This window comes from Aplidium turbinatum, chromosome 14, assembly GCF_918807975.1.
Source record: "Aplidium turbinatum chromosome 14, kaAplTurb1.1, whole genome shotgun sequence".
NCBI lineage: Eukaryota > Metazoa > Chordata > Ascidiacea > Aplousobranchia > Polyclinidae > Aplidium > Aplidium turbinatum.
In genome coordinates this window covers 14,211,172-14,237,256 of record NC_137485.1, presented here as the reverse complement: position 1 = coordinate 14,237,256, position 26,085 = coordinate 14,211,172, and the positions used below count along the sequence as shown (strand labels likewise).

At 34.6% G+C, this 26,085-nt stretch overlaps 1 protein-coding gene and 1 pseudogene across 1 annotated transcript; one reads left to right on the top strand and one right to left on the bottom strand.

Annotated features, from left to right (window-relative positions):
- Window positions 1-377: 377 nt before the first annotated feature.
- Window positions 378-1,462, bottom strand: LOC145783695 (uncharacterized; annotated as a pseudogene).
- A 7,871-nt stretch (window positions 1,463-9,333) lies between these two features.
- LOC145783207 (uncharacterized) lies at window positions 9,334-25,438 on the top strand. Its single transcript, XM_082595009.1, has 4 exons — window positions 9,334-9,615; window positions 21,913-21,969; window positions 22,475-22,548; window positions 22,941-25,438. The coding sequence occupies exons 1-4, from the start codon at window positions 9,405-9,407 to the stop codon at window positions 24,060-24,062; spliced, it is 1,464 nt and encodes a 487-aa protein (XP_082451135.1). The 5' UTR covers window positions 9,334-9,404; the 3' UTR covers window positions 24,063-25,438.
- The last annotated feature ends 647 nt before the right edge of the window (window positions 25,439-26,085 follow it).

Sequence of the window (26,085 nt, the reverse complement as noted above, 5' to 3'; positions counted from 1 at the left end):
AAGCCATCGCCTACAAACAATTTAATTGAAAAACTAACCCTTGAATCTAAACCTACATGGGCTGATTTCATTAAATCAATTCTTTTAAAAAGACTCAGTCGTTTTAAATTACAAGGCAAAAAAACACATTTGTCACACAAAAACGCCGTTTCAAAGTCAAACAAGTGAGGGCGTGGCCTACGATATAACACGGCCGGATATCGTGCCGCAAAGAGAAAAAATTAGAGGGGTAACTTTTCTGCACAAAGTTGCATATACTAACAGCTTTACAATGGTTAACAGACAAAATATTTTACATTTCTGAACAATTTATGGACATAATGATGCGTTAAAAAGCATTCAACATAAAATTGTAATCATACGCTGATATGCTTGGTTCAATTGCTAATCTGGTCAGTCAAAACTTGAAAATTCGATGTGGCAAAGTATCACAGCTACCGTCATTGTCACTTTCGCTTTCATCTTCTTCTTCAGAACTCGATGGTACTTCAATGACCTTGCGTTTCTTGCCTCTCTGACTACTGGTACTTCCAGATCCTGTTCCAGATGGCATCTTCGACATTTCTTTCTGTGCAGCTATGTCTTCAGACGTACATATGCCTTCCCTGCTGCTACTTTGGGGCCACGTTTTTGACGTGTTGTTGCTGGTGGAGACAGGTGCTCCTTCAACATGTTTGCCACAACTTCTCCCAGGGCCTCTTGGACTGCCTCAGTTGGATTGTTGTTTGCATCAGGGAGACGCTTAAGTACCTGCTGCTCATCCTGAGGTACTAGACCGCAAGCCTTGAATCCAGCTGCAAGGTTTTCCTTTTTCTCCTCCATCTGGTTACACAGTCATTTCAAAAGCGATGGAAACACAGTCTTTGGTATGGTGCCCCTCACTCTGCTCTCCTTTCTCCAGTCCTCCAGTATCATTCTCCACATCTTCTTTACTGGCCCAAATACGGCAACATCCAGTGGTTGAAGTAGATGGGTTGCATTGGGTACTAAACTGATAAACTTGATATCATTTTCTTCACAATCAGCTATCACCTGTGTACTGAAATGTGATGCCAAATTATCCCCAATAAGCACTTTCTTCCCAGGCTTCTCCTTTACATGGTCCAGAAACAACTTGAACCACTCCTCAAACGTAGTGGAATCAAACCAACCACTAACTGAGTGATTGTATAATGCACCAGGTGGGCTACCTTCCGTCCAACCAGCATAGAGATTTCTTGATTTATACACGACCATCGGAGGGAGATACTCTCCCACTGTATTTCCGCAAAACATCATGCTCACAGCTTGCTTGGAGTGTGATGTCTTTCCACTCTTCGAAGTCCTCTTCTCACAATGCACTGTTTAGCCCCTGGATTGTCTGTTACATTGGTTTCATCATAATTGTACACGTTTTGGGGCTCTACCCCATGCAGTTCCTCATAAATGTTTTTGAAATATTCTTTCACGATAGTTGAACTAATTTCAGCACGGCTTAGCTTCACATTGTCAGCAAGTCGTTGTGTAAGATGTTGACGTTCCTTAAATTTTTTTAGCCAGTCCCAACCAGGCAGGTTTTACCTTGTCGATTAACATCTTGTACAAGGTAACGAATGTCAGAAGACGATAATAGAAATTTCCAATCAGTTAGGTGGTTGATGACTTTTACGAGTGCTGTCTCTTCAGCAGCCAATAACACTGATTGTCCACCTGGTTTTCCTGCATGTTTCACTGTTGGACGTGTCTTGTTCCAAACCGTTCCATGTGGTATTTTAAACTGCTTCGATGCAGCATGAATGGTCAATCGTCCATTCTGCACCTGCCGCACAGCATTTTCTAGGTCTACTTGAGTATATGCAGTTTGATACCCCCTCGACCCAGCTTTCCATTTGTAGACTTGTGGCATAATTGTTACAGTATAGTATCAAACTTAATCAGTATCTACAAAGACAACACAAAATACGAATTTACTATCATAAAAACACAACTATACAGAATTTTGGACACCATTGTTCAATTGTGACGTTCAGTGTGACTTTGATAACCAATGTCAAAGTCACACTGACTGTCAAAAGTCACCCCGATTAACGGTATTCCAAATATTGCTAAAGCTACAAACATATTTTATAATTAATATGTACAATTACAGTATAAGCACATAAACTATCTAAACAAAGGCTGTAGCTATATTGACGAAAATGAGGCACTTGACTTCCACAGAAAAATTTTAATGTGCATGATGATTATGTCTGTTCAACCTTGTGACATTTGACAAATATACCGTATACTGGTTATAACCAAGTGGTTTTTGGAATATCAGCCAAAATTTCCTCTAGTTTGGTTGCTTCTGGGCTTTGTACAAGGATATTTTTCAAAAATTCGACATCAAATTACTAAATGTTAATAAAAGGATTTTTGGAAAAAATGCAAACTATTTAATTGCTGCTCTCGATCCTGACTACGGCCTAGATCACATCACAAAACTGAATAATCTAATGACTAATAATGCCGGGTAATGCCTACCCATTATTGCAGATTATAACATAGAGCATAACTTAGTACTGCAGCACAATATACGTCTACCCTGTGGTGTCATCACTGCACTAAAACCTTAACCTGTTAGGCACTATTGCTAAGTAATATTTTCTGTGCAAAAAGTTATCGCTATATTATTGTTATTGTTTATCTTCAAGCATTAACAAGCTGCTCTAATCAGCAATTCAAACTAGATTAGATATGGATCAATAGCATTGCCAGATAAGGAATTCTGCCCTAATTTGAGAAAAGTTCAAAGCTGTTGAAAACAAAACTTGTATTTTGGAAATTTTTTTAGTCCTGGGCAAAGATCCTTAGCTTAACCCATCCTAACTTTAATCCTAACTCTGGCAAAACCTGATTGTGACCATAGCAATATGTGGGTAAAAATAGCCACTCCGAAATACATTTGCTGTTTTGTCAGCAAAATTGATACTGCTTGCTACAGCAAAGTTTTTAACAAGACCAAAGATGTTAAAATGGTGTATGATTACTGGTGCTACCTAGTGCCTACTCTTGCAACAGATACCATTTTAAAAGCTTTGGTTTTATAGGAGCTGTTCTGCAACAGCAACACTTTACATTTAGGCTACAGTTTAGTAACTTCGGAGAATGAAATTAAATGGTGAAAATTGAACTGACAGTGTTGCCAGACGCAAAGCGTTACCCCTCTAATTTTTTCTCTTCGCGGCAAATTTAACCTCATAGAATAAATAGTTTAAAGAAATGTGAAAAACTTATCTTGCAATGATATTTGCAAATTTACTTGGAAAACTTTATCTAAAAAGAAACTACCGTATTATACATGTTTGCAAGATTCTTGACAAGCATTTGAATTTTTTTCAAACTTCAAGTAGCCTACACCTAAAGCATGCACAATTGCACAGTAACAGTATCATGTATCAAATGATAAATTCTATAGCTATTTTTTTTTCTAGTTGTAATTTTCGTGTGCAGATTAAATTTTCAGGCTTTGATGACCTGATAAAATATAGCTTTGAAACGAATTAATTTTGAAATAACTCTGAATAAACAAGACTTTGGCTATCACCACTTTAAAATAACTCTTCTGCGAGAACATTTAAATAACATCGGGCAACATTTAAATTTAATGCACGCCTTCCTTGGCAAATGGTTAAAAATAGACATCTCGTGTTTCCAACTTGTTGAAAAGACGAGCATATCTTTTAACAGTTTGAATTGTTTCAATACTGCTTAAATTTTATGAAAACTACAAATTCTTGATGTTTGAAAAAGAACGTGATGCGTAATGTTTGAAGTTAGCATTGCCAAAAACGTGCTGTTGGCAAATGCCAAGCATAGTCAAATTTATATTCTTACCAAAAACCAGTGGTTCATAATCTTTTGTTTTGTAATCACAAACTCTTTCTAAAACGCATCAAGCTTGCAACCCCCTGAACTTTCATGAATCCCATTCAGTGGAAATTTTGAAAAAGTGAGCTTGTTTTAAATATAAGCTTTTGAATTTAGAGCTCCAATTCCACTAGGCTACCTGTTCCTAAAACCAATGCATTCAATCAAAAATCTCTAAGGGTTCCACGAATACCAGTTTAAAAACCATTGTTCTAAATACCCGCCTTGACGATCGCATTGTAAAATATAGCAACATGCCTAACGCATTTTAAACTTTGATATATTCACTACAAGCAAGTGTGATTTCTTCAAAAAAATTTTGGTTACGTCATTTCTTTTGACGACAGATAAGTTTACACACAGGAGGCAATAGCTATATGGCATGACAAGTGGACCACCTGTTAATTAATAAAGCTTTTCAAAGTGGCAGTTTCAAAATATATTTCGATTTGAAATTTTAAGCCAACTTTAACAAGTTTTAGAAAATTAATTGGAAGCTTATGCAAAAGCAAATAAACCTTTTGCGCCGTACTTGTCAGGGTTCGTTTCTCTTGCACAAGGTATAAACCTGACAGGTCAAAGTATTGCTATATACTTACCTTAGAGTTTCCTCTTACAAGGAAAAGATTTTTGACATTCTTGTCTACTTTTGTTGCAGCTACTGTGAGTGTATACTGTATAGTCTTAGAATATAGATAATCAAGAAGATTTCATATTATGCATTATATGCAAACTTCCCTTTCTAAAAGCTTTAAGCAATTCACTATTTCAACAAAGGGTCTGTAAACTTCAAGCTTTGTCATCGAAAAAATATATCCTATTACTATTAGCGATCATCTTCTGCAATGAAACCAGCTCCAGATTGAGTTTACAGAAGTAGAACCCCTTGCTGTACTACGGTAAGATTCGGCTGTTGTTAGATGTGTTGAAATTGCATTTTATTGGGAAACAAGTAAAAACAAAAATCATAAGACACTTAATTTGTACTTAATAAAATGAAGCCAAAAAAAATTATTGAAACTGATGTTGATTCATTTGTAATATCAACAAAGCAAATGGTCATTATTCACAATTATCTAGCACAAATCCAGAATTGTATAGTTCTACGACAGAATCTGACTTGAAAGGCGAGCATTTCATGTTTTGCTGTCACAGCCTGTGTCAACTGTTTGTGTTTGTAAAGGCCGTCTAAACTGAAGAGAAGTGAATGTAATTATGTCATAATTTATATCTATGCCAACAAGTGAACTATTTCAGACTCCTTGTAGTTAATAATTAAGCTCATTAACAACATAACAAGTCACAACTAAATCCCACAACAATGAGTTTATGATGGCTAAAAATAGCCACGTAAAAAATGTAATCGTAAAAGTTATTAAGTTTACGATGCGACGCTTCATGACTGTCATTTATTGTTGCAACCAACAAGATATTTCTAACTACAGTAAGTTGTTTGTAATGTTCAATAGTAAACATGTTTGAATTAACGTTAAGGACAGATGAACAGTTGTTTACATCTTTTCAACGCATTTTAAATTTCTAAAAATAAAATTTGCAAACGTAGTTGGAATGTAAAAACGCATGTGTTTAAAAGGACCCAAAAAGTTATACAGTATGGTCCAACTAAACAATATTTGGAAAACCATGCTTGAGTATTTTAAACTGTCTTTGTGTTTCTTACAGCAACAAAACACGTTTTAATTTAGAAGTTTAAAAAAATAATTTTGGATAATTTGGCATCAGCATACAGTAAACAATTATACATGCAAGGTAGCAGCGACAGAAAATAATTGGTGGCTTTGCTCAATCCGATAAAAGAGTAGCTTTGTGGTGTGAGTTGAAAAATGCTTTTATTTTTTTATAATTAGGTTACATGCCGCAGATTATGCTCTTTTGTTGTCGGCATTGTTCAGACCTTTGTGGCCGAAGGTTTATCTTTTAGCATCCAACATTGGCAATGAATCACGGAACTATACCGAGATGCTACATGATTGAGAGCAGTCAGTCTTTTGGTCCAAGATACTCAGACTTGCTTGGGGCTGGGCAGTATGACAGACTGTTGATTGTTGAATGATTTTTATTTCTTTTCAAATTAGCTTTACGTAATGGAAGTGAAGTTGTTTCTCCTGCATAATAGCCTATACTGCCGTGCAAGCAACTGCAAGTCAAAAATAGAGCAATTTTGTTTATGGCAAAGTTTGTTTTGATAACGGGTGAGGGGTTTGGTAAGTGAAGCTTACACTCACAAAACAAAAAACTACTTTACGAGGTGCTAAAGCTTTAATATCCGCTGCTTAATCCCTTCTTTAAAAAAACAGTCTGAATCGGTTTGTAAATCAAACCGTCAGATTTGAAACCACAAAGTTGTTGACATATTTAAAGCGGTAATACTTCTTGCTGCATTTTGTAACAAAGAATGCTTTTTAGAGATTTTTTAGAGTCTAATTTCGTAAACCTTACAAATTTCAAGAATTTCGATTTTACCGCTGTAGCCTTTGTGGTCTGATAGCTTCAAAAATATCTAAATTTTTATTTCCTCCATTAAGGCCAGCAAAAAGTTGTCTTTCTATTTTTAACACAAATTGCAAAGATTACATAAAAATATTTTTCCATTTTGTATCTCCCTTATTTCATGAGAAAAATTTCACAATGCATTGAGCGGAGTGAGTATAACTTTGTTTAGTTTGGGCCATTACCGGTACCAGTTTTGTTAGTCACGTAAAAGATTGTAAGGCTTCAGTCGCCAGACGACGAAAAGGTGTAAAAATAATGTAGAAACTTCTCTAAGCTGTAGTATATATCTCTCACTGGCCACTCCAAAATGCGAATAAACCCATTTGAAAGCGGTCACTCACACAACATCCCTTGCTTTTGGGTCAGCGAAGTTTGTTTTCATCATCTTGCAAGTACCGCTTTCATATTGAGATTACTGGGCTTATGACAATGATAGAACTAAAAATTGGTCAGATAGTTTTTTAAAACACCCTGTTTGGATGTGTTAATTCAAACCTTTTTAAGCGTTACCTAACGTTAGACTAACGCAAACGAAGATGAAGTTTCAATGACCTTTCGCATTTGTCTTCATTTGTTAAACAAACTGTTCTTTCTGCATCCGAACATTTTTAAACAAATACTTGTGAAAGATATTTTTCGCATCACGCCCAATTGAATAGAAGATCAGTCAAGATATTCTTTAAAAAAATTGGAAAGTATGTTTGGTCTGTTTACACTATGCCTTCTTTGTTACATTGTATTCGTGAATGAACAGCTGTGCAGATAAAAAAAAAATTAGATAACAGAATATATCAATTATAATGTTGTTTCAAATTTAATTTAAAATATGTTTGCTTGAAAATATGCGAAGTCAACTGAGGACACAAGTCTCAGATTCGCTAGAAATGATATAAACAAAGTATTTAGTGAAGACTTAGTGAAGATAGAAGTCGGAATTTTACAAAATCTGATAAAGAAAGCGTTTTTTGACGTTGGTGTTCAGAATTGTCTTGTCAACAATGCCCATACGATGATGGAGAAAAAAGCAAATTCAAAAGAAAACTTTTTATGCTTTCGTTACTAATGCTTCGGGTTATCAATCTTTGTGAACAAAATATTTGTCACCTAAAATGTGCATCTGTAGAAGCAATAGGCTAAATAAAAGAAATCAATTCGAAATACTGTAATACATTTCAAGATCAAACAGCTCCACAGTGGACAAAACAAATAGAATTGCCATTTCCTATTCTATTTGACGCTATTTTGTATTGCAATATTATTCTTTTTTTTTATAGGATATTAGGCTCCACTCTACGATCTATATTCTGTTATCACCTCTACCATTTTGTTTTATTTCCTTTTTTTTTTTTTTTACAGTGATCAGCGTTTTTCCAAATCAATGCTGGATAAATTTCGTTTTGTTGCAAACGCAAAGATCCAGTTGGAGAAACCGAGCATACTAAAAGAGCCCAGTCTCCTTTAGCTGCTACTGTCACTACAATTCTAGTTTTTGATTATTGCACCAGACAAGCTCAAGCATAATCTCTTGAGTAGGCTAAAGATTTTAACTTTGTGTTTACGTCTAATTTATTACCTCAAAGGCCACAAATAACATGGTGTCAGTGAGGGGGTGAGAATTGGAAACTATGTGGCTGTATCAAGTAAAACGTAACCTGGGAGAGAGTTTGCTTTTTGTACTACTGGCGGGCAAGTGCAATCACACGAAAAATGGCCCTGATCTTAGGTGTGTATGATAGCAATCAACAAGCGTGTATAAAACAGTGACAAATGATGTATTTAAGATCAACATGTGCAGTGGTGATGGTTGTGTAAAAAGTTGTTAAAGCATTAGCCTACTTTTGGTCATTTAGTTGTACTTGCAAACTTATGTTGTCAAGAACATTATTTCTGAAGTCAAAATTGCATTAAGCAGTGTTTTCGGTATTCGTAGCGACGCGTGATTGAAAATGTGTGTCTGGTTGTGTGAGCAAATACAACAAACTATGAAAGAATTTATTACTGATTTTGCGTAAATTATTTTCCTTAGTTGGAACACGCACTTGGCGTCAGTTCGTTCTATATTTAAGTCAACAAAGGCGCAGAAAAAAGGCGGCGTGCTACGTGAAAAGTCTGTTCTTTATGAAAACAGCGACTAATCTACGAAATTCTTAGTCTAGCGAAAGTCGCACAGTTGCAAGTGGGTGGCAAATTACTAGAAAAAATACAGAAATATGTCACAGAAACTTAAAAAGTAGTTTTTAATTTTTGAGGCACAGTCAGAAAACTTCAGCCACAGAGTAATGCAGCCACAAAGAAAATAAACACACTTTATCAACTTAAAAAATGCTGTCACGTTGTTACAAGTTACCCAATGGAACAACTCAAAATAATATTAACTGAACGTATAGGAGTAGTCTTTGATTAATTGGAATATAAAAGTCCAATATTGAGGTTACAACGGTGCAAGTTCGAAGTTATAAATAATATATCTTGTCAATAACTTTCATGAACGTCGGACATTATGCACTTGCATAAGCACATTTGTAAATTTTCCGCTCTTGTGTAATCAGTAGGTTGTGTGATAGCCATGCTTTGGGCTGTTATAACACTGGTCAAAAACAAAAACTTTTTTTTCTTGAAGGGACATTCAACATTATTCCATATATCATGATATATGGGTGCTTAAACGCAACATAATTTTTATAACTTGAATCGGTAAAAATGTTATTTAAAAGAAGTTTTCATATCTCATAAACGTGATGTGATGAGCAAAAACTAACACCAGATTCGGATTCAGCGCCCCAAAATTACCCTAAATCCATTGAAAAAACGAAAAAATGTGTTGACCAGTGTAATTTGTAGCTATGGAAAGGCCGGAGATAAACATTTTTAAAAATTGTGAATTTTTTTCAGTATACGTTTTTTTCAAATATTTTTACAAGAGTAGCTTAATGTATTTCTGCCGATGGTCTGAAAACTGTAAACCTACATCTACAAATTAAAGTTTTATCTTCAAAAGTTTGATGCAAGAATTTATCCATCACAAAGTCAAAGAAAGCATCCACAACGACAAAATGAACAACGCTAGACATCGGGCGATATCGGTTGGATCGGCAGCGTTGGCTAGCCTGCCGAAACGTCATCATATGCGCCGCAGCCAATCAGCCATCACTGGGCTTACCTCTAGATCGGTCCGCGTCGTCGTTTTGGGAGTTGGAGGAGTAGGCAAAACAGGTACGGTGTGTGTTTTAATGGCATAGGCTACATCTAGTTACCGTACACGGCTACTATAACTAACGGTTGTGTCAAGGGGAGAAGAAATGGCTAAAATGGAAGCGCTTAGACTACTCCGACAACCTTGTAGATTGTAATAAACAAATTATCCTCTCAACGGCCTTGGTTTTGTATATTTGGTTTATTCTTGAAAGCATAATTCTACATTGTTTTTTATCCTGTATCATCCTATTTACTAAAAGCCCTTTCAGTAGCGTAGTTTTAAACATGTTTATCTGTCAGCACATAGCATATTAGTGGGACTGAATGATTTCAAAAGCCGTGTCTTCATGTCGCTAAATCCTTTCAAGCACCTACAATTTCAAAAACTTAATGCGTTTTTGTTGTCTTTGTACCAAATATCATCAGCATACAAATGTTACTTCTGCAAATTCACTCAACGCTACAAAAGCTTTTAGCAACATACTTTCCAAAATGCCATAGCAAATATTGATTTTTGTGAAGAGACAGTAACGTTTGCATAAAATCTGTAAATAGGTTTCAATCCAGTGATTAAGCTCCGGATTGAAAAGCTAAGGCACTTTTACGCCGAATAAACTTATATAACCTCGGTGGTGTGCAATATGCATAGGCTACATTCTTTCAACCAAGGCTATGAGTTTATCTTATTGTAGATGTAGCAGCTAAAATCCACAACTGCTTAAGTGCTTAAAATGAAGACCTCAGTTTAAAAGCTACTCAAGTCACATTTTGTGGAAATTGAATGATCACCAAAAAATATTCTGTATAATAGACAATGTCTGTCCCTGAGCAAAACTTGATTTGAAAAACGAATTAATTTTGCTGAACACACGCTGGTGTTTGCATAGAAATAAAAGATTTTATAACTTTGAGAAAACTTTAGCTTGCTTTTTCACAAAAGTCGTATTTTGGACTTGAGAAACTTTTCAATTCAGATTTTCAAATGCTTAAATCTACAGCATAGTATTGTGTGCCTACTGCTTGTTTTGAAATTGTATACTTTGCAACCTAGTATTGTTGAACTGTTTTGCACGTGGTGGTAAAATGATTAAAACATGACAATAAAGACCACCACTGTTTTGCATAATTTGCAAAAACAGTTTGTTTAAGCGATTAGCTCAATTTGTTAGATTAAAAATCTTGATAATGCTGAAAGAACTTGCACTACTCGCAAAATATAGCCTGGGGAACTCTAACTGCATCAAGTGCTGGAAGCATTGTTTTAACTTTGGCTTCTCCCAAATGTGAAAAGATACTCGATTTGGTTTTGTGGGTCAGACAAAGTAAACGGAAAAACTTATATATTTTTGTCTGGATGCACGCTTCTCAACATCAAGAGATTTTTCAAAGTTTGGACGCCTAAACTTTCAAAGTGTTCTATAGTCAAGTAATATAGTCTATTGTTCCAATAAGCTGTAATAACATGATGCTTTTGTTTTGCAGTGCTACCTCTTATACACAGATGCACGAAATTACTTTTTCTGTGTCTACTTTTATAGTGTAGCCTACTGTATATTAAACCTTTGGTAAAGAGTTTGCTTTGTTGAAGCATAGGCTAACTTTAGCTGGTTTAACATGTTTTATTAGGAAAAGATACAGTACTATAACATATTAAAAAAATCAACTCAAATGTTAAAGTTAAAAGTTAAGTTATTTTGCTTTATATATCATACCCTGTATATCATATAAAGAAACAATATAGCCTGTCAAGGGTACGGATGATTGTATCAATAAACGGATGTCAGCTTTGGGTAAATACACCAACAAGTGATGGAACGTTATTGAATTTGTTGTATCTCAACCCACAAAAGGGCATTTTTCTCCAAACTGATTGACAGTTAAACTTTTGGATTTAAATCATTCTTAATTTACTTTATATTGGTTTGAATACATCTATTGTTTACGTTTTATATAAACTGTTCAGTGCCTAGAAAGCGTTGTTCAAATTAATCAAAATTAAATTAACAGATTGGAATGGTGATTTTGGAAAGTTAAAATCAAGATGTGCGTTTATCGTGCGAGAATAGAATGCGGTTGAAAAACTAATGTGCTGTTGATCAATGGGATTGAACAAATAAAATCCACTCTCAAAACGCATCTTTACGAGATAAACAAACCCTTTTCCTTTTGCTTCTGATGCATCTGTTTGGCTGTTATTGATTGGAAATCGTTTAGCCAAGCAGACTATGACGTTTTATTGCCGCTCTTTAATAATTAACATTTAAATTCTTTGATTTTATTCCACAACTTGGCATCTTTGTTGTGGAACAAAGTGATGTATGCTCTTCTGAGTGGCCGGATGTGATGTTCGTTTGGGAGAAAATGATGATTTTTTGTTATTTTTTGAAACATATTTTTTGATTTTGAGCCGGAAAGCAGCAGTATCAAGATATTAAGAGGTGGCTGACAAATTTATTTAAAGAAAAATACTTCCGGATTCCTGACAGCGCCCTCAGTGGTCGATTAAGTTTGGGCTAAACTTGTCATCATCACATTTTTTGCAGATAGAACATAACTCGACCGAAAAAAAATTGAAAAACATATAGCCTACTTTAGAAACAAGAATTTTTCACCTTTATTTCATAAAGAAGCCTTTGTCTTCAAAAGAATAGAAACTGGATTTTCATTGGTCCATGACTCATTCAGACCAGCGATTTTACGGTGCTGAAGCACGTTCATGAAGAAAGTGCACCAATATACCAGAAAAACGAAAAATTTTACAAAAGAAAGCGTTTTCTGCTCTCAATCAAGAACTATAATAAAAGTTTGAAAAAGTAGCAGCATGTCCAAATATTTCTGGTTGATTCTGTACAACAGGTTGCTTTTGAAAAAAATTGCAAACAACATCACAACGGGCTTAAAGTGAAGGCTTCAAAATTCTTGAGTACATGCGCATGCACGTTCACTTTTTATGTAAGCGTGCAACTAGCTGTCAAATTCTGAGAAAGTTTTGCTTTCTACAGTAGCTTTGAAGATTGCATAAACAATTTCCGACAAAAAAGGAAATGTTCGATTCATAGAAGAGTGTCTTTAGCTCAAAATCTTTCAGATAGGGATTTAGTGTGTACGATTTCACTATTTTGTTTGTGAATTTTTTCCTTAAATTACCACTTTTGTTGAATGGTTTGTTTGCAAAAATATAAAAATTTACTACAATTGCCATCACCACCTAATATAAATCATGTAGAAATAGAAACGTTGTCGCAACCGTATCAGAACATAACCGAATATTTTGAGAATTGTAGCCTAATTTTGTCTACTGTTGTTGTATAATAAAAATGCAGTCTACATAGTAATTTAAGAACAAGGACGTCATCTACAAGTTATCTGTTTACCTGACGTTGCCTGAGGTACAGTAGTTCAACTTACAGTCAGATGATTGCATGTACAACTATAATCTTGTGATGTGAATGTATGCTACCCCGCTATGTCTGGTTAATCTCTTGTAATGATTCTTCCACCAACAGCTTGATTTTTATCGGTACTTCAATAGATTTTAACCTTACTCGCAACAGCTGAGTTGCTTGTTGAGCCATGGCTTAAATGAAATTAAGCATGAAACCTTGTTTCACTGTATCAAAGGTTTCACCAACACCCAACATCCTCAGCAATAACAAAATATCTAAAGTTTTAATATAGTTTATCTCGTGGTGGTAACGTAATTTTTGAAATTACTTTTGATGCATCATATCAAAACTAATATCAAAACGGTGATAAAAACATTTAGCATAAAAAGCAGTATGTTTTTTAATAAATTCCTGCTCTTCATTTTAGTTCAATTTTGGACCCATGGAATTAACTCCCTATCACTTGAAATACAAACAACGTGCAATGTACCGGTAGTGTAAATGTAACATTGTAATTATTCCACAACAATACATCAAAAGAGCATTTAGTCACGTCACGGAATATCAAGTTGTTGCAATTTTTTTGTAAGGTGAAGGTAGATGAAGGTAGATAAGGTGTAAGGTAGATTTTAAATTGAGATTTTGTAAAATGATCACTTGTTTAGTTTAGTAGACGTATGGCCACCTAAAGATTGGCCACGGTAGACGTAATGGATGTAAGCAGTAAGCACACTATTTTAAACAATGTAAAGAACACTAATTGTAACTTAGTTGGAGTCCCAGGAGCCAAAAACGCTCAATTTTAAATCAAAAAGCTCAATTTTTAGTCAAATGTTATTTTCTCGAGTCGTTTGAGACCACTTGGCCAGAAAGTCTTTTTTGTTTAGAGACGGAAGAGCGAATGGCATCGTTTTGTCTAAAACGTTCATATTGGCTCCATTTTTCGGAAATGGCTGACTATCGGATTGAATGACTAAGATGCAGTGCCTATAAATTCCAAATGCTATACCAATTCATCAGAAAGTAATTCAGTTCAGTTTGTTTTTATTTCTGACTTTCACAACGAAAAACAATATATTTCAAACATAGCTGAGGTTTAGAAAGAGGTAGAAGCGACAAAACGTGAACGTTAGGGTGTGCTTAATACTGAAACAGGATATCGTGGCACGGTCGCAACATATTAGTACAATTTTAAATTCAGAGAAACAAAGAGAAAAAACGAGTAAGTGAAATTTTAAAATTTATCTAAGTAAAAAAACAAAGAAATAAATAAAAATTTGCTATGTTGGATTAGAAGAAATCATAAAGTTGTTTTTAGAATTATTAACTCTGCATCACATCTAACGTGTTCAATAGCATAGCTGTTGGGTGCACGACACCGCAGCAATGAAAAATATTCGCTAACATATTTCATGGAGCAACAGTTCTATGTGACTATGTTGATTTGTAAGCTAAAGTCAAAAATACCAATGCTATGACAATGCGAACATTACACGTGGTAATCCACAAGCCCACACATTTAAAATAGAGTCCTATAGGTTTTCGAAATGACAAAAATATTAATATGAAAGCTAAGTAGAGAATATCAAAATTGACTATGCATTTTTATAAGTTGTTTTTTCTAAATGCCGAATAACCTAAATTTAAGTCATTGTCGTAATTTCTCGTTGGTATCTTTTCTTAATTTGAACCATAGGCATATGAAGCCGAGTAACGTGATCAAGTTTAACATCTTCAAGTTTATTAACACAAAACTACGCAACAAATTAAATATCGAACGTTTTCGACATCACAAGATGTCCTCTTCAGGAGTAATATACATACAACAACTACATCTGAATAAAATACAGTGGTTAACTAAATCTATCAACAGGAAAAGACAAAAACTGCACAGTACTTCTGACTAGCTCAAACTCAACGATAGGCTCCACGAGAATCAATAATAATAATGTTATGGTTTTTATTTATTGTCACTCTACAACAGCTAAGGTCTTTTAGCGACAGGGCTCATTTTTAATTTATATCAGGTTTACGATGTTATCACATTATTACCCGACTCATTCTCACTGCGCCATGCAGGATAGAACACAATCGGTACCGTTTTTAAAGTCTTCGGTTTGACCCGACCTGGAATCGATCTCAGATCTACCAGCACCAGAGCCGAAGGCGAAACCACTCGGCCACTGAGCTGGTCCACGAGAATCAAAGGTAACTGCATCAAAACGTGTTAAACAGATCACACGATATGGTAGAAAGGCAAGGTGCGAAAAAACTAATTTTAAAATACAGAGCGCAAGACAGACGAGCCGCAAGCATACAATTGTCTGTTCAAAAGTGGATTGTGACGTTTTATGTACAAGGCTTCCAAGATCTTAGTTTGATACTCAGACCTGCCTCTATAGATGATCTCAAATTGCTTGACAGAAACGTTATTTTGGCATTCTGTACATAAGAAAATGTGATCTTTAATTGCGCTTTTCTGTATAGAATTCAAATTCAGGTGTTCCCTAGCTCTAGTCGATAAATGTCTTGTTGACATACAAGACATTGCATTTATACATTTACGATTCATAAAAATTTTCAAGGTATTTGTCCCGGTATCGCCAATTCAAGAATATCGGTGAAATAAAACTCGACATCAAACCACTGGGTCTTTTCTTAATTTTTAGACAAAAATAACCCATTCTTTTTGAATAACCACATTAATAAAAGTTATGTATTAAAAAATTACAAATAGTTTCGATGAAGTCTAGGCTACTCAATTTTATTTACCACTTCGCCAGTAATATGTAAACTAGCATAAAACTTGTGCTTTTTTGCAAGAACTTGCAGACGTATCAGCTCAGTATATTGAAGACGTGCATTGAAATCTTTCCTTAACTAAAAAACTTTGACAAACGCATGATTTTCGATACATTAGATACATCCAGAGCCTAGCCTATGTTTAAACACCAAATGTTAGCCTAGAAAGTTAGTTTTAATAACTTTTAATTTTTTTTCTTTTCGACAAATCAGGTCAATGAACTGGAGTAGAGTACATTAACAAAATTGATTCAATGCAGTTTGACGCAGTTGCGTTTCGATACTGTTTGCTTGAACCAGTCCGAAAGAGAAAAATAAATAGAGTCGCAACGATTGGGAAATATTGATCTGATAAATTGTTTGACAATCACGTATTTGTCGATAATAACGTCATTTGGTTTCTATTGAATTCAGCTTCTTATGTAACGAAGTGTCATTTAATTAAGTTAAAAATGTTGAATTTGACAGCGTTAGTTTGAATTAACGAAGGCGATAAACGAAGTCGCTACAATTTTGGTAAAGAGGTGACTTTCTTCAACCATAGACAGATTTTTATCTGTTTATGATAAAAAAAATTATTATTGAAAATCATTCATGTTTATCGACTGGAGATACTGCGATGCCATAATATGGTGTCAAAGGTTTTCCACTGAAAAGCACAAATGAAGAAAACGAAGCGTTCATTGGCTTAAAGCATTTATACATTTACGATTCATAAAACTCTTCAAGGTATTTGTCACGGTATCGCCAATTCAAGAATATCGGTGAAATAAAACTCGACATCAAACCACTGGGTCTTGTTTCTGCTTATCTAACGCGCAGCATAAGTGATACAAGGTTGAGGCGTGATTTGAAGTATAGAAGAGTAAAGTTTCTTAGAAAACTATTGGTTTGGGTTTAAAACGGGCATCTCCGCGTCAGTCTAGCTTTTCAGCAAACATTCCAACGTACATTAGTCAAAGATAATAGCGAACTGGAACGTCAAAATCAAACAATAAACTTTACTTTGGCATTGAAAAAGCTTTTAACAGAATGAAGCGTGATCTTAGCGTATTATTTTCAACTGTTTTCACCTTAAATTCACAGTTTTCTTAATAAGTGAAGTTTGGTAAAAACACCTTGTTTTACGGTTTATCAACATTGGCTACAAGTTACTGTTGCTCTACAATCTTTGTTGTTTTTGTTTCAATATTTTTTTAGAATCTACAATGTTTTTTTTGAATCACAGGCATTCTAATCAACAAATTTCAAATGTACAGTATGGTCCATCATGCTGTACACAGTGAGTGTACAGCCATGGTACAGCCTATAGAAAAAATCAACTTTTCTCTATGATGTTGTTTGTTAAACAAGCTGCTCCAAGGGTTATTGGTCGTTAGGGAGAGGATATCAGTGCTTTGCATCTTTTTTTTACTGTGACGCTGTGGTACTTGATGCTAGTAAGCACATTTTTTAACTTTAGTTATATTTTTATGACAAAAATGAATGGTTTTGTCTCCATGACCACAAATACTTCGTGTAAAAATAAAACTTATGCATATCCTACTGTTTTTTTGTGTGTAGAAGCAATCTTTTCAAGACATACCCAGACAGCAAATCAACCAGTTTTTACATTGATTTAAGGTCTGGATAAAATTTTGGATAGGAAAGTACTATCATGAAAGTTATTCTTTATTTCAACAGATTGATCAAGCTTGATAGGCTGAGATCTCCTTTATGAACGGTCTCCATTTAATGGTGTCTTTCGTTTTTATTTATAATTCCGCCATGAATTTCAGACTTGTAATTTGTTTTGATATTGTCTAAGTGTTTAATTTTTTAATCATCCTTATTACGCTTGCCTTGTTTCAACCTAGTCAAAATTAGATTTCCCAAAGATTAGTTTCATGCAATGTGCCTGAAATATTGGGTTTTCTGAGGTTGATGTTGCGTCGATTCGAATTATCGTTTATTTGTTAAGTTTGTTCGGTTTGTTACGTAACGCATGGGTTATAGTAGGCAAAAATAAAGTTAAAGTTTAAAAAGCATCTAACTTCGCTTGCTTTTTAGCAGTTTGATATTGTAAAAGCTTTGAAATGTTGACATGTGATAGAACGTTAATTGTTCGATTTAACTTGATTAGTGTGGGTACCAAATGAAGCTCAAGAATATGTTTAATCGTCATTATTTTATTGACAAAAGTCACATGAAAGTGTTAAAATTACATCAAGTTGTCCATGGAGATGCGTATTCGAATTCATGGTGACCGAGAAATTTCATTGCCCTCTTTGCTATTTTCTTCGGTGGACGAGTGTTTGAAATTTTAGGAAGCAAGAATATACAGCTCAGTCTTTATGAGTTCTCAGCTGTAACTCTGCTCCTAAGGAGGCGAAATACAATACATTGCAAGTGTCAAATCATAAGTTCAAGGATAGCTCAACAAACAGATGCAGTTACGATAATGATCAGCAACAAAATCCTTTCTTGACAGCACATGCTTGTTAACCTGAACTGTGAAAAAATGTTTAAAAGTTTGTTTGAACAGAGCTTATCCTTTTACAAAGGAATTAAGGACCAAATAGTTTAAAAAAATTTAAAGGAATGTTAACACTTTGACTAATCGTCTCTTCAGTATTTTTTAAGTCAATAGCCTGTGTGATTTATAGTCAACACTATGGCGATGTACAACAAAACAATTGTGACCATTAAAGTGTAGCTAGGTCACAAAAAGTTTGAATTATCCCACAAACTGCTTGTTTGTTTTACCAAAATATAAAGAACCCAAAATGTGGATGGTAAACTCATGTTTAGAAAACGCTTCGAAAACCAAAGTACTACAGATGTAAACAGTCTTGTAAAGCATAGTCCAATATACAACTCAAGCGTCATTTTCAAAATATAAAAACTGCAGGATTAGCCAACAGCAGCATAAAGCGATTGGCACTGCAAACATGTTAGCATCAAAAGAGCACTTTATCACGGTAACCGGTAAAAATTCCTACGGAAAAAATCCATATAGAAAGTATCAACACAGAAAATATCTCGACTGGAAAGTATCCATACAGAAAATATCTACACGAAAACTGGAAATTCCTCACTGGGAAAACATCTACTCAGAAAGTATCCTCTTTTTTGATAAATAAGGATATTTTCCAGGCTGGTTATTTTCCGTACCATAGAGTTTGTCCTACATTCCCTTATCTTACATGCATAGGTAGAATTGTGCTCAGGGGTAGAGAGTGGAGACAATTAAAATGGATCAAAAGGCCAAACTTTTGTCTCACTTATAATTTAGTAAAACGGTTTTATTTGTCAAATGGCGCAGTGTTTCTCACGCTGTCTTTTGTCAACCTTTGCCTCTATGGTCATAGATACAATAAGCTGCTCACAAGTAAGTCTTTGCTGGACTTTGTTTTGCTTGAATCCATTTTTCATCATCAACGTTCTATTTTTCGTTACTATTATCGTCTTTTTGAATGTTATCGATGCTTTAGATTTGGGTGACCAATGCCCACATATTTTTTGTATTTTAGGGTTTTTCCGCGATTTTATGTGTCAACAGCGTTTATTACCATAAAGAGAATAAATGACTTACGCACAGCGCATTTGATATTGCTTAACTGTCGTAACATCTATTTGTGACAGTAAAATAGTGCATCAAAAAAACAAAATTCTTTACAGCTTAATAACAATTGTAGACATTTTCATCATAAACACGATCGTACGACGATGACGTATCAAAACTGTTGGCAATTTAATGCGGCAGTGGTTTGTTACTAGAAAACTATTGTAATAAACACGTAAAACTGTTTGTTGAAAATTAAAAAAATTATCATTATAACACATTTTTCAATCATTTTTCTACCGGTCAATATCAATCTTAATCACTTGTTTGAATGTCAATGCTGGGTCGCCTTTTGCATGGACGAATATATTCGTAAATGTTGACGAACTTTGGCTTTAGTTATGACGTTACAATTTCAAGAAATTACTGCTTTGACATAACTTTGAGCTTTTTGCGCGTACATGGTGCTTTTGTTGGAAGGATATCTTTGTGGCATTGATAATAATAATAATTAATGCTGCTCGTATTTGGAAATGTGTAATTATTTCTTTAAAAATCTTCAAAAACGTAGTATCAACAACATCTTTACGCAAAAGTTTAAGAAATTTTTTTGTTATTTTTCAGTACAAAATAAATGTTTTTCTTTGTTTATCAAGTATGCTAAAAACAATCTTCTTTCGTTAGTTCACTTCAATGGTTAGGCAAATGTTTTTTTTCAGTCTTTTTAAAGAGTGGTTATTTGGAAATCTACAATTCTACACAGCCTACCATTCCAGTTCTAACCCAGACAGCAAATGAGTCTTTTCTTACATTGATTCAACGTCTACAAACGTAAAAAATGTAAAAATGACTGATTTGCTGTCTGGGAAATAGCTGATGCGTTTGTAACCCAAAGGGTATTCTGCTTGCGCGGCAAAGTGTCTTCTACCAGTCGATCAGTTATTATTACATCAAACAAATAGTTCAACAGCATCAACGTTTTCTCACATAATGCTCCATTCATTACATAACATTTTTGCAGTGAATGAACATTTTTAAATGTCTTCGTGCTTCTCACTCAGTTTCCTGCAGAGACAAAGTTGAGACTTTTCTTTGATCTTAATCGAATTTGCAAAAGTTAGGTCACAGACATCACTTCCATCAAACTATTAAGTGATTTCATTTCAACCCAATAGCTTTAAATATTAAACTAAAGTGAAAATAGCGTCATATGTCGATCATACAGAACTGACAGTGCATTTGAAAGTAATAACCATGTGCTGTCGTTACCACAGTGTATTACGGTTAAGAATGATATGTAAGTTATTTGTGTGTAAACATTTTGCATAGCCAGCCAGCCGTACCTTTGTAACCGCGCTCATAAGTGGGACCGGCGCCTCCTAACAAGTTCGCTTTTTCGTCAATTGCCTGTTTGGTTTGATATAATCACTTTGAACTCGACCCAAAACTTATGTAATTGCCATTAAAACCATATCAGAGATTTCTAAAATGCTTAGAAAATAGAGTTTGTCGTTCTTCGCTTGGATGAAGTAATTTAGATTGACCTTGAATATTTGGTAGACAGATATTTAAGTCTAAGGTTTTTATTTGTCTATGGTTCAAGATATTTAAGTAACTAGCAATAAAAAACTCAGGCTACATCTGAAACAGCGTTGTAGAAATTTCTTCTTTTTAATCAAAAAGTAAATGTAAGAACTGGCCGAGAGTGCCACACTACATTTTTAAAAGCCAATTATTACAAAACTTTCATAACATTCATGTAGCTTTATTTGTAGGCCGACATCTTTCTATAAAAATCGTTTGATTTTTGTAAAAACATTTTTTTTTACGTAAAACCAAGTTTTAAAAAAAGAAGTACAAACTGTTTTCACAGTCACACATGTGGTTTTATTCTTCTATAAATGGAAGAACAAGGTAAAGTGGTCAACTAACAGATTTTGTTTAGCAGTAATGCTCAAGTACACATTTCATTGTATACTTTGCCATAATATACCAAAGCAGTAAGATGCTCAAAGCAGAAAATATTGCGAAATTATTTGTTTTGGCATGAAACGTTTTTGTTGGTTTCGTTTCATTTCGAATTGAAATATTTGTAAAAATGTTTGTTTTGCTCAGAACAAGTCGTTTTGGACAACCATAAAAGGTAGTACTAAGGAGCTGCTAAAAATAAAACAAGATAATGAGAATTCATCCAATTTGCAATATGTTTTAAGAAAAATCTTAATTGTTGTTGTCTTTGGTGTCTCGTTTGACATGTTGTCAAACACCGATTGCTTTCTCCTTTTTAAGCGTTGAAGCGCTGTCTGTTCACGGTTGCAACTAATTTACATCACTTTCTACCAATTGCTCAAAAAGAATGTCGAGTTTTTAGTTTGCTTTTTAGCTACAGGCAAGCTGAATATATTTACCTTTACATTAGGTTACTTGCCACTGTATGCTGTCGCAACAAACGAAAATAAAAACGATTTTTTTTTCAGTTGTTGCCGAAACCAAAAAGTCATCTTTGGCTTGCTTTCTTGGTTACTTAATAGTAAAGTGATTCAATCGAATTAAAACGTATCATGCTTAAAACTTCTTTTGCAGCAATGTCGGTACGGTTCGTGACAAAGCGTTTCATAGGAGACTACGACCCGACGTTAGGTGAGGTTGTTTACTTTGTTATTATTTTGAACTTGAAAGGCCACACACTGCCTCCAGATAAGTAGTGATTCTTTTCAACACTTAGATTTTTAACCCTTGTAAATGAACCATGTTGACATGACTTTTTTGGGCAAACGTTAATCTTCAGACTGTGTTTGATCAAACATCAAGAAAATTTGTTTTGAAAGCAGACAATGTTGCCATTTGCTGTGAAGATGATTTTGTATGATATTGACACAATGCAGTAGCTTTGATAGAAGATTCTGATAAGTTGCCTCAAGGGATTGCAATCGAAGCGTAACCTTTTTTTTCATCATTATGATACAGTCTGTATTTTGTGACAAAAACTGAATGCAAGCTTTGCTAAGAATGCTTTGATATGTCATCGCAAGACTGTTTAGAATGTTGATCAATAGAGGTTGTTGATAGCTTTCAAAATACATATGCCAATCAGACCCGCAACGCAGATCAAACGTTCCTTCACACATATTTATTCTTATTTTAGAAACTATTTACCGACATACAACAGTCATTGATGAGCAATTGGTGAACTTTGAAATTATGGACACAGCTGGACAAGTGAGGAATATCTTTTAACTTTAGAAATTATATGCTGTTAATATTACTTTATTTATCGACATTTTTAGTTAAGCTAATTTATCTTTTTTTCAGTCCTCGTAACTTATATTTTCACTTCGGTTTTCTTATCTAAGTGAGTTGCAAACACAGTGGAAAATCTTAAATCTACTCTAAAAAGTTACAAAAGTGCAATTGAAATGAAAAGTGATGTGAAAACTAGATTAAGTTTTTACCTGATAAAAACGTTTGGTAACGATTTAGTTTTGCATAAACATAAAAGGAAAGTTTTGTGTGCTGACTAGCAACACTTTCAAGATATCAAAGCTCATGTAAGTGTAAACTTATCATCCAATGGTAGCAAATACATTTTGAAGGTTTTTCTATGGTTTCAGGCAGACAACCCGTTGATGTTGGAAGACAAATGCAAATGGGGAGAAAGCTTCGTTTTTGTTTATGACGTCACAGACAAATACAGCTTTGATGAGCTGACAAGGTTAAAGTTCATTGCAAGCTACACGCATTCGAAATTGAGAGCGAACTTTACACCCGTTTGGATTCTGGTCGGGAACAAAGTTGATTTAGCAGAGAGAGAAAGAATGGTTTCGTTCGAAGAAGGCGTCGCCCTCGCGCGGGATTTGGGATGTCATGTCTTCCGTGAAATATCAGTCAAAGAATCAAGGAACGAATCGAGCGAAGTGTTTGAAAATTTATGGCGTGAGTTTTCAAGACTCAGTCCAAGATCGCCATCTAGCAGTCATCGAAGAAAAAATTCTTACAGAATTCAAGACAAAATTTCAGTGTTGAATTCAGACGCTTGCACATGTGCATCTGAAGCGCTTAAAAATATCGCACACAATCATCACAATAGTAATGCGAACGAAGTTTTAGTATCTTCCTTGACTAACACGCTGAAAAGACAAGCTACTGCTCCTATATTGCGCCTTCCAAATGCGCACCAGTTCAAGAACTTTACCGAACCAATCAACACGGAAGATCTAATTGATACAAGTAGAAACATCTCATGCATTCCTGAGAACATTGAAGAGGAAGAGGAAGAAACAAAGCCACCTGCATCAATGAGATATCAGCGACGAAGAAACGCCATCGCAAGTGAACCATCCTCCGTCCAAATTCCAAGGACTTTAACCTTGTCACAAGTAAGAGCAAACAGTTCTGAGGATGTGTTCAAGCAAGTTGAAGCTTGCTCGTTGTCAGATTCAGGAGTGCTAATCACATCCTCATCTGCTTCCTCATCAAACACATCTCTGAACAGTCTTGTGGGTCCAAGCTCAAGCTTTATGAACTCCAAGCTGGGAGAGTTTGGGAGATCACGTAGCAGTTCAGATGCATCGACTTTAAGTCGAAAAAACAACTCAAACAGAAGAGATTTGGTTTCGCTCTACCAAGATCACTGTCGGCGCAACAGGGGGCGAAAAAATGGATTGACCCCGTTTAATAGCAATGGGTTTCCAAAGGTTGGCTTTGGCTCCACATTTGAAGTTACAGGTTACTAAAATTAATTTTTAAAAGTATTTTTTAATTTATTTTTCTAACTTTTAAAGATTTTATTGAGTGATTGAAACAATATCATTTTTCATCAAAATGTAGGCTGAAAAAACTTACAGGGTGGTTCAAAACAAATTTTTATTGGTCAAGAAAAAAATTGCTCATAATATTTAACTTGAAATAATGACAACGAAATTTGTGTCGAAGCAAAGTGTATTAAAATTTCGAAATATTTTGGAGCTGAGCACTCGTTCTTGAATAATTTTGGTAACTAGTGTCATTTTCGTTTGAATTTACAGCAAAAACAAAATATGTTTCCCACGAAACAAAACTAAGAACTTTTTTTTATTAAAACGTAATATCTCAAAATTTGAAAAATTTATTAAATATTTCAGTTTTAAATAGCCCTACAAAGGTTAATGCTTTTTTTTTATAAAGAGCTTTATGTAGCCTAAGCCTACCGTAAGAAAAAAAAGTCTAGAAGACAAATATTGGATTCTGTCTTGAGATCTGGACTAAACCACTAAGAACAAGGAACCGCAGTGCAACTACCTGTCTTGGGCAATTAACAAAAAATCTCTACAGGTCTAAGAAGATTTCATTTCAAACTACTAGAATTATCTTACAGCATTATAATGTTGACTGTGTGATAGGATATTGTTAAAGCTTTGTCACATGGTTAAACATTTGTCTGTGGAATAGAACTTCAACTTTTGTTAAAAATGTTCTGCTTTGACCCACAATTTAAGTAAGTTTTGTCTTTAAAGTGATGAAAACTTTTGCACATTTTTTATACTTGGCTTTTGTAAACGTTAGTATCTGACTAGATATGGGGAAAGTACAATTATGGGAAATGTAACCTGGCTGCTTATATTTGATAGTTTTCTTTTATTTTCTTTTTGTTTTTATAATGAAGACAGACTTGCTAACAAAGATATCGTTTCTTGACGCGACTGTTTATTAAAACGTTACCAAGTTGTTATTGGAATTTGCTGAATAATCATGACAGTTGTATGCTGACTTAGTTTTTATTTACTTTACAATCGTATTCCGCATAAGCTACTTCTTCATTTTTATGCAAAATGTTACCCATGCTTGGTTGAATCTTACTATTGTTTTATTTGAAAAATAAAATTGTTAATTTTCAAACTCTACTTGGTTGCTTAATGTGCTTTCCAACTTGCCATGCAGCAGACCGAGACATTGGCAGTGCTTCCAGTCAACCAAAAGTTGTCGTGTTTTAAGCGATGTAAAAACGACAGCTTGTTTTTGACTGAAATCATCGAATGTTTTGCGTTAAAAATATTTCAACAAATTTACTGTGTATTTACGTAATTTGAATTTCATGACGAGTTGTAAGTTTGAAATTTTGTTGCTTTGAACAAAAATCGGTTCTTAAGTTTTGTTTGTTTTGTACTGTAAAGGGTAGACAACCAGCTGGGAGACAACAAGTAACTTAGTGATTCTAGTAGCAAAGGGAAGAAAACAAACAGTAGGCTACAAATCAGCAAAATCGTTTGCAAGGTTCTCCTTTCACATACATCATAAAACTTCACTTGTACTTGTGATAAGTAAATCACAGAATGCCAGTTACTACTGGTCACAGCTGTAAACCATAATCTCTTCGTGGGAAAATTGTAACCTAAGATTCCCAGATCCGTTCGTCTGTATGTAATGACCGAAAAGAAACACTCTTCAGGAAACGTCTATTCGAGAATTGTATTTCTGTAAAAATAGCCTCAAAGCTGTCGAAAATGGAGTGCAACGCGATACACCACTAAAAAATTTGTCACTACAGAACAGATTACTTGGATAAAAGACGGAAATTTTCGTCCAGCTGACAAGCACTAAGCAAAACAGTTAAACATGCGACCAATCTCTTCAAGCAACAATTTTAAAAATGACTAGAATAATTTGCGATATCTCAAACTCACGTAAACAGTAACTGTGACGCAATAATGAAAGACATTGTCACGCAATTCTAACAGGTGTTCAAAGGTGGTGATCCAATGTTTCATGTTTAAACAGGTT